The following is a 9,654-nucleotide window of genomic DNA, read 5'->3' on the forward strand; positions in this document are numbered from 1 at the left end:
GTACTTAATTTGCTTTGCTGAAACAGTCACCCAAAAGGTGTACTTGCCCAACTTCCTGCTCTGCACCAAACTGTTATACTTACAAACTGGTTATGAATTCTAGGCCTGATTCTTCATTTAAGATGATGGTTATAACGTGGTCTTATTTGTAGGCAGTTTAATTTTTTTTTGGGGGGGGGTGCAGTTTAATATGAAGATAATTATTTGCTAAAACTTATGAACAGTCATCTGAATGTTTTTGAACATCTAGAATTACCTGATATTCAGACACATTTTATAGAGATTCAGATGTCTGTAAATAAAGACATTTTTGCAAACATATTCACATAGTATGACAAATTTATCAGCATTTCATTTTTTGCTTTTATTTCTGACCTCCTTGTTTACATCCCCCCCCCCCTCCATGTAACACAGTCAATCAGATTAAATTAAATTCTGTCTCTCAGTATTACCTTTAACATTTATCCTTGGCATTATCTCCTTGCCAATAACTGGCATCTGCGGTATTTCTTTCATGTACTGTGGCAAGTGTGGGATGTCCTTCCTGTAGTGGAATGCTGGCACTTCCTTGGGAATAGGATGAATGGGAAGGCCTTCTTTGCCCAAAGGTAGGTGAGGTATCTGCTGCTGTCCTAGAACCTGCAGCTGAGCGATCTGTGGTGGAATCGGCTTAATCCCATAATAAACACCACCTTGCGTTGCAGTAACCAAGGCTAGTAGTAAGGTGAATGCTAGGAGCTGAAGTGAGTAGACCAGTAGAGCCATAATTCTAAAACAAAAGCAGAGATGTACACCGTTAGAAATTCATAGAAATGACTTATTGCCAGCAGTTTACTGAAGTTGCAAGCCTTGGTCTGTTCTTGGAAGATTTTTGCAGAAACTGTTATCTATTCCATATGACCCAAAGTTGAGGCAGTGCTTGACAAATTTCCTAAAGCAAATGTAATTACATTTCCCCTAAATGTAGTTCAGAAAAAAATGCACTGTTGTAAGACATGTTTATAAAAAAAAAATAAAAAAATAAAGGCATGATTAGCATTCACTGCTATGCGAAAGACTTAGGAAATGAAATTCTACTCTCAGCTTTATGTCAGACTATATATTGTTTATATTTGTATTATGCAACCCAGTCTCAGCTGAAAGCCTGCATATATCCCTTAAAGTAACCCTAGTTTTTTATTCAGGCATGCCCAAGGGTCAGATCCCAGTGTTCTCTCCTGTCTATCTGATGAATCTGGGCATCTTGAGGCAATGTAGAAATTGCCTCATATACACAGACAACCCTCTCCTCCTACCACCCAATACTACAACCTGTGAGAGATGCACTTATCAAGCCAAACTGGAGGTAAAGCTCTCTCCAGCCAAGACTGAACTTGACAATCAAGAGGAGAAGGTAAACACTTGCACCACACCACACTCATAGTCTCACTAAATCTACACCAAAAAAATCCACACATAGAAACACAAAAACATTCAGGGACGCTCTCAATAATAATCTGATCAAGCAACAGAGACCTCCAAAGCAGAAATGCAAGCAACCTCCACCCCTCCCCAACACAACCCAAATGATACATAGCCCACAGACTCAGTGTGCCACTCAACCACAGCCAATAAGGCAAAACAACGTACCCAACACACTAGTCATAGGTGACTCTATAGTCAGGCACACTGATGTCCCACTCACCAGGTTAAACAAGGAGAAGGTTACTGTCAGCTGCCTGCCAGGTGCCAGGATCCGCCACATAACCCATGGACTCAGGTCACTCCACGACAAGTACAAATATGACTCTGTCAGTGTCCATGTTGGTGTGAACGACCTGAGACATACCTCCCTGGACTACATGAAAAGAGACATGGAGGAGCTCTCTGATCTTGTAGCCCAAGCAGGTATGACCCTAGCCCTGAGTAGCATTCTGCCATCACCCAGAATGATACCGCAGTACAAGGACAAAATGATTGACTTCAACAATTTGCTAAGCTTCTGGTGTCATTCTAAAGGAATCCAGTATCTGTCTGCCTAGGATGACATGGTCGACAGACCACAATGCTTTGCCAGAGATGGCCTGCACCTGTCACCCCTGGGATTCTGGATACTGACTAAGGTTCTTGCCACCCCTATAGTGCCTTTTTTAGGCAAGGTTCAAATGACAAATTCACCACCATAACAGGAACAAGCAAGCAAAAACTGAGGGTGATGCTACTCAATGCTAGAAGTATAAATCTCAAAATGCACTTGCTCGAGGCACTCCTTAAAATGGAGAACATCGATATCTGTGCAGTGACTGAGACCTGGTTCAAGGCTCCAGAGAGCACCCCTGCTCTACCAGGCTATAACTCATACCACACTTTTTGACCATGTAACCTGGACCGGAACACCAAAGGCAGAGGTGTGTCCATATTCATTAAGGATATCCACACCTTCAGGCTGGTTGCTCAGCATAATGCATCCGAGGTTATCCAAGTGCAACTAACTCTGGGCAAAACTGCAATCCAAATTGTAGCTTGCTACAGATCCCCCACCATGCCCCAGGATTCCTACTCCTCTTTTCTTGATGTACTGGAAAATATTAGGGTTCAACCAAACACCCTAATAATGGGCGATTTCAACTACCACACCATTAACTGGGAAAACTACTCATGTACCAACTCCTTCACTCAACGCTTTCTGGAATTCATAAACTCCAATGCCCTGGATCAACTTATCCACACACCCACCAGGGGCAACAATATCCTAGATCTAGTCATTACCAACATGAGTGACCGGTGTTCCACACCTGAAGTCAACGCCTCATTGTTCCGATCCGACCATAAGCTAATCACCCTAAATATCCACATCCTGCCCCCACCCCCCATTAAGGAAGCCACGGTAAAAAATTTCTCCAAAGCCAACTTCATGCTTCTTAAGACAGAAATGGTGAACTTCATGACACCCATGCAGATGGACAATACAGTTACAACTACTGAATCCTACACAATTGAACTTAATAAGCACACAAGTGCATGGATCGTGCTATCCCAAACAGAACCAAGATGCTATCCTTCAAAAAAAGGAAGCCAATCTGGTGGTCCCCTGCCATAAACAAACTGTACAACAGAAGGAAAAAACTGTTGCAAAAGAGAGTAAAATCCCATGAGTGGAGGAACTCTCTGGTCAGCCTCATTAAGAAGCTGTGATCCCTGATAAAATCCTCCAAAGCTAGTTACGAACAAAATCGCCACTGATTCTAAAGACAACCACAAAGCATTCTATAGCTATGTCAAGAATCTCAATGGCAACACTCAGATCTGCTCTGAGTTACAGCACAATGACACTAAATATACAAACCCAACTGATATTGCCAACATCCTGGCAGATAGGTTCAGTGCTAACTTTACCCCCCTCTCAAGGGCCCATCTCTATACTGGAAGAATGCAAGGTTCCTGTAATCACGGCTGCACAGGTAAAAACCACACTCTCTAAAGCCAAGAACACAGCATCCATGGGACCAGACAACATCCCAGGCTGAGTTCTACATGAACTACAGAACGAACTGGCACCCCACCTAAGTACCATGTTCAATCATAGCCTCACCTCAGGCTTTGTGCCCGATGAATGGTGCACAGCGACGGTTATCCCACTCCACAAGGGGGGAGCCACCACTGACCCCGGGAACTACCGCCCCATTAGCCTGATGAGCCTGGTCTGCAAGGTCATGGAATGTATCATCATGGAACTTATAAACAAAGACATTGGTAATCTCCACTCTGGACCTCACTCAGTTCAGGTTTGTAAAAGGCAGATCATGTCTCCTAAACCTGATAGACTTCTTTGAAGCAGTCACCAAAGCCCTAGACGAGGGTAAGGTGGTTCACACAGCCTATCTAGATCTTGCCAAGGTTTTTGACACCGTCCCCCACTCTGGAATTATAGATAAACTTAGTAAACTAGGTATAAATCCCTATGTCACAAGATGGGTTGCCAGCTGGCTCACTGACAGAACCCACACTGTGAAAGTAGCAGACTCCAAATCCGACTTCAGACCAGTGACAAGTGGAGTACCACAGGGTTCAGTCCTGGGTACTCTCCTGTTTGGTATCTACTTCTCTGAAGTACAGGCTAACATAGAAGGTCTTTGGCTAATGAAGTTCGCAAATGACTGTAAACTAAGAGCCATAATTGAAACTCCTAACGATGTGGACATCCTACAAAAGGGCCTCACTGAGACAGATTCCTGGTGTCAAAGCCATGCCCTCAAGCTCAATGCCAAAAAGTGCATTGTCATTCCCTTTGGTAAAAACTCTGTACCCATGAACTACAACATAGGCAGTAGTATACTTAACACCAGAAGTGTGATAAGAGACCTTGGGACACAGGTGGACAGTAGTCTCTCCTTTGATAATCACATCGCCACAGTAGTCAGGAAATCTTTCTGCATGGCACACCTCATCACAAAAGGTTTCTCATCTAGAAAAAAAGAGGTCATTGTTCCCCTCTACTCATCACTCATTAGATCCATTATAGAGTACAACATTTCTTTTGGTATGTACCTCACAAGACATCTACAACAACTGGAAAGGCCGCAGAAATACCCGAGGATTACTGACCTCAAACAGCTGCCCTACGCAGACCATCTCAAAAAACTCCAGCTTTACTTCATCACATATCGCCTACTCAGAGATGATCTCTGCCTAACATACAAAGCTATGTCAAACCCAAAGCTGTTGGACATGCTCCACTTAAGGAAATCACAATCCCTCTGAGCTACATGCTCTAGGGACCCAAGCCTTGTCCCCACAATAAACAGAACATGCCGGAGGGATAGATTCCTGTCACAGAGACTTCCCATACTCTGGAATAAACTACCTATCTATATCAAACAAAGCTCCTCATTAGCACTCTTCAAGAAAAATCTTGATGACTGGATGGGAAATAGGAAATTCACCCTGGGGATCACTTCTGTAGCTCTGCTCGACAGTGGCACAGGAAAATAATTTTCTTGGGTGGCAAAAGCCAGGGTACCTCTTTGGCTGGGCTTGTATAGGCCCTAGGGCCGATAGCCTAGTACCTACCTATAAACCTATGAACCTATGAACCTAGAGTAAAAGCATGCAAGATATTTTCAGGATGCATGGGAAGGCTTAAAAAGGCTTCTTTAGCCTAGTAATCACCTATGAACTCATGAAAGGGTCAAATGACCTGTCCATCTACCTGCTTAACAAGCATAAATAAAATATATAATAAATCAGTAATAATTAAACTGTTCAAATACAGACCTGAAGAGAATGGGGTGGTGGAATTGTGCCAGGAATAAAAGCAGAGGAAGTGGATGGTCAGTTGGCAATGTAGAATTTCTTTACAGCAACATAAGGGATGCCTGGGAGATGTGACAATTATGGAAGAAGTAACAAAATGGCATTGTTTTTTGGATCAATACTCATGGCATAGTTAGGGCAACTTCACCTTCCTAAAATGGAATGGGAATATTATTTTCATCATAGTGATTGTACTGGGAATGGAAAACACTTAAAATCAGCATTGTCATCCTGAATATTGTTTTCCTTCAGGCTAACATATATAGCACCGTTTCGGTACAATCATGTTTCTGCATTTTTTTACAGCAGCTGTAGTTTCCATTTCCTGTTTGCTGGTTCTGATACAATGCAACATTTGTTGCTATGCAGACACTAAGCTATTTTACTTTATGAATTATATTAATAATGTGTGACATTATGTTGTTATACTCTTCCCATATGTTCCCATGTTTATTATGATCAGTTACTGCATTTTTTGTTTTACAGTGGTGGTAAGGTTGCTGGAATCCTGTTGATTTATATTCTGTTTGCAACAGAAGATTCACCTTTTTTGGAGCAGATATTTCTTGGTTTTCTATAGAGTTGGATGATGACCTAGTCAGTTGCTGAAGCAACAACCTTAGAATGGACTTGATTTTAACATAATAATGGTAAAAAACATAATTGTCAATTAACAAAGATAAAGTCTGATTGAAGTTAACCTGGATTTTCCAAATAATGGTTTGATTTCTTTATACTTGATTTGAGAGAAAAGAGGTTTAATAAAATAAACGTCACCAGATAATCTACTCCTAAAACATAGCTACGCCTTACTTGGTTGTTTGAAAAAGCATCAGCAGAAGAAAATGGGAAGCATATTATCTAGCGGCAGGCAGGTGGCAAGACCACAACAGGTATACTGCATGAAGTTCTGGAAACTTCATCAGGATGACTATGTAGAGAAGGGAAAAACAGTTCAGAAAAGATCAAATAAAACTGGGATAAAATAAAAATATAGCAGAATCTCAAGGAAATCCATACAGTTTAATGGAACAAGTAATTCAAAAATCAGACCTATGAGAAGAAGAGAAAAAAACAATCTAATAATGCAATGTAATTTAATTTGGGAAACTCAAGGAAGAATTATTTCACAGAAAGAATGATAAATGCTTGAAGAGGCATTTTGGGAGTTGGAAAAGGCCAAAACTCATGCATAAATTCAAGAATGTATGTGACAAACTTAAGGCTATCCGAATTAATACTAGAAATGGGGAATAATCTATAAAATAAGTTGGACCTACAACTTATCCAGTAAATAAAAAGTGAAATAGATGGGTTACATTTTTATTATCTGCTACTATATTTCTTATTTTTCTATATATTTTTTACAGACTACATGGAATTCTGCCTTTGTCATAATATACTGTAAATGAATGAACATATTTTTAGGCATGTTAATTCAAGGAATGACTATAATTATATTATTACACAAAAGAAAAATTCTTTTTGGTTGCAGGAATAAGAAAGTTTGCATTATGACCTCCATATGATAATGCAAATCTGAGAACACTGGAAAGAAATAGTGGGATACTAAAAACAGTGGGTCTTCATTATCCTTCTGAAAAATGTACATTTACAACAGGCATTCAGCACAGTACTCAACAAAGACAGATGTGGTTCTTAAAACATTAAAAGCGTGGACAAAAAACAAAATCAATATTCATCATCACAGAAATGAAAAGTGATTTTTACCATTTGTCAAGACTTGAATACAATTGTAAAAAGAAATTTGAAGATGATTCAGTAATAGCAGATGACTTACAGATGTATCAGACAGACAACAAAGTTTAGAGTATGTTCTTGGTCTCTTTGTTGTTACAGCCAGCGGTGAAGTTCAGCTAATCTGGGAATAAGTTCTTGGATGTGGTACTATGCATATGACAAGAGTTAGTTGCTTGGCAACCCAAATAAATAAAGTCTTAATTAGTTTTAAGCAAAATATCAGTAGAATTAAAGCACATAGTGATGCTAAAGTTAAAAGTATTTGAGGAAAAAATATAGTAAGTCTGCATTGTAGAGAATGTGGTATATGAACTCACTGCATTGAACTTATATTTGCTATCACCATTGAAAAGCTACACAATGTCTCTAGCACAATGTATCACAGATGCAGATTATCAACCTGTGCTTTGTTTTATGTATTACTCAGAACCTGAGAATTCACAGTAATGAAACTGGTCAGTGGTGAGTACCAGTAATGTAAGAGAAAGCAGGTGGGAGTTAAAGCCAGTTTCACTACCAAATGTCATTTAAAATGTTCCAGTGGCTGCAAAGTACCTTGGCAAGAGAATGGAAGCAGTAAGGCCATACTGATCATATCCAAAGATGGCCTGATTATGTACGTTGTTTTCTGTGAGAGTGTTCTGCAACTTACAGGGTCACTCAGATTTTCACACACGCACTCACAAGCATGTGTATGCTTACGTCTAAAAAGTACATTATGTAAAGTCTCATTTCTTTTCCTGTAATGATTCCTCTGGATTTAATGTTGCCTGCTAAAGGCTTATTTGTTGAATTTTATGAGGCAATTCTACATAATTACAATTGCAATGGTTCATGAGCAAAGGGAAATACGGCATGGATTTGAATTCAAGACTTCAGCAGAGAACCTCTTAAGCTTTTATTTGTGTATGGTCCTAATTATCAATGCCAGACTTCTTAAAATCCCATTATGGTGTGAACCTGGAACAGGTTTATATTAGTTTAAGTAAGAGTTTAGGGTAGACACAAAACACCAAGAAGTATCATTGCTACAGGGGCAAAACTACAGGGGCAAAACCTGATGACACCGTATTTCAACATGTTTACTCTTGAAATTTAGAGCTGAATCCATCTGTTATATTCTTTAAAGTTTTTTTTTTCCCCACTCCCTGCTGACCATCCTAGTAGCAGACATAAATCAGGAGTTTTGTGGTTAGGGTTCTAACTCTAAACCCTACTGGCTGATGTGAACACCTCAACATCTTGGGGGCATTTCATGCCCTCATAACCTGTGTGTAGCCTTGAGGGCTATTGTCAAAGACTTGGAACACAAAGCTTGTTATCTACTCTATGTGCCCCAGTCCCAGACCTTAATTGACCCATGCTCTTAGGCCCTAGAAGCAGTAATGTCAGTTCTATGGTAATAGGCACTGTTGTGAAATACCTGAATTGTACTTTTCTGACTCTGGCTATGACAGGGAAGAGCCATCCACCTGACTGGAGTGCTGGTATTTTGCATTGTACTTTAGCAACCCAGAAGTAAAATATGGTACTTTAAATAAATTGGGAAAGCATATTTCATATGTAACACTCTGCTGATTAGAGCAGTGATATTCTATTTTACATTTTATAAGATGGAAAGCAGATTGTTAACACAGCACTGTTCTGTGGTAATATGTGCTATTCTGAAATACTGAAGCGCTCTCTCTTTCAACTTTTTCTCAGTTAGGGGTCGCAACAGCGGATCACCTTGTCTGCTCATGATTGGCAGTGGAGTTTTTACGGTGTTGAGTTGCCAGCCCAGTACCCAACCTTCCACAGAAGGCACACACACACACACACACACACACACACACACACACACACACACACACACACACACACACACACACACACACACACACACACACACACACACACACTCATGCCTAGGGCCAATTTTAGCGTGTCCAGTCCACTTGCAGCATATCTTTGGGGATGTGGGAGGAAACCAGAGCACCCAGAGGAAACCCACATGACCACAGGGAGGACATGCAGACTCCGCACAGAAGACACCCCAGCCAAAGATTGAACCAGAGAGCCTCTTGCTATGAGGTGACAATGTTAACTGCTGCACCACCGCAGCCATCTTCTGAAATACTGAAGCTGTGCCTCTGACTTTAACTGTGACATTGGCTGGGGGGGGGGGTTCCATCTGGAACTGTAACATTTTGCATTACATTGCATTTGATGGCAACACAGAATTAATATGCACTGTTAAAAATATACATTCAATGCCATCTACGTAGTACTGGAGATGAGGAGTTCTAACATGAACTATGATATAGTATTTTAAAATGCCTGCAGTGGCCATGATTTAATCCTGTTCTGTTGAATTAAAATATGGAATACATGCTGTTATCAGATGAAGGATGCTGTGTGCTTACAAGTTCTACCCCAAAATGCCTGACTGGGGGAGGGGGTTCTCACCTGAGTATTTATAATCTTCCATTGCACTTTATAGTAATGGAGAAATAACAAAAATAAAAAAAATCACCAACATAGAACAGACAGCATTTCTAGTATAGCACATCCAGACAGGAGCTGTGACATACAGCAGAACTGCAGACACCAACACTTAAC

General features: G+C 40.5%; 1 protein-coding gene across 2 annotated transcripts in view; it reads right to left on the reverse strand.

The window, feature by feature from the left end:
- Window positions 1–9,654, reverse strand: part of COL8A1 (collagen type VIII alpha 1 chain) — a 645,551-nt gene that overhangs the window by 14,508 nt on the left and 621,389 nt on the right. For both annotated transcript variants that reach the window (XM_044072095.1, XM_044072094.1), the window contains exon 5: window positions 453–769. In XM_044072095.1, the coding sequence (XP_043928030.1) occupies window positions 453–765 (313 nt within the window). In that variant the 5' untranslated portion in view covers window positions 766–769. The remainder of the gene's footprint in view (window positions 1–452; window positions 770–9,654) is intronic.

The sequence above is a fragment of the Protopterus annectens genome, chromosome 5.part0, assembly GCF_019279795.1.
Source record: "Protopterus annectens isolate FY-2018-M chromosome 5.part0, PAN1.0, whole genome shotgun sequence".
In the NCBI taxonomy this organism is placed as follows: domain Eukaryota; kingdom Metazoa; phylum Chordata; order Ceratodontiformes; family Protopteridae; genus Protopterus; species Protopterus annectens.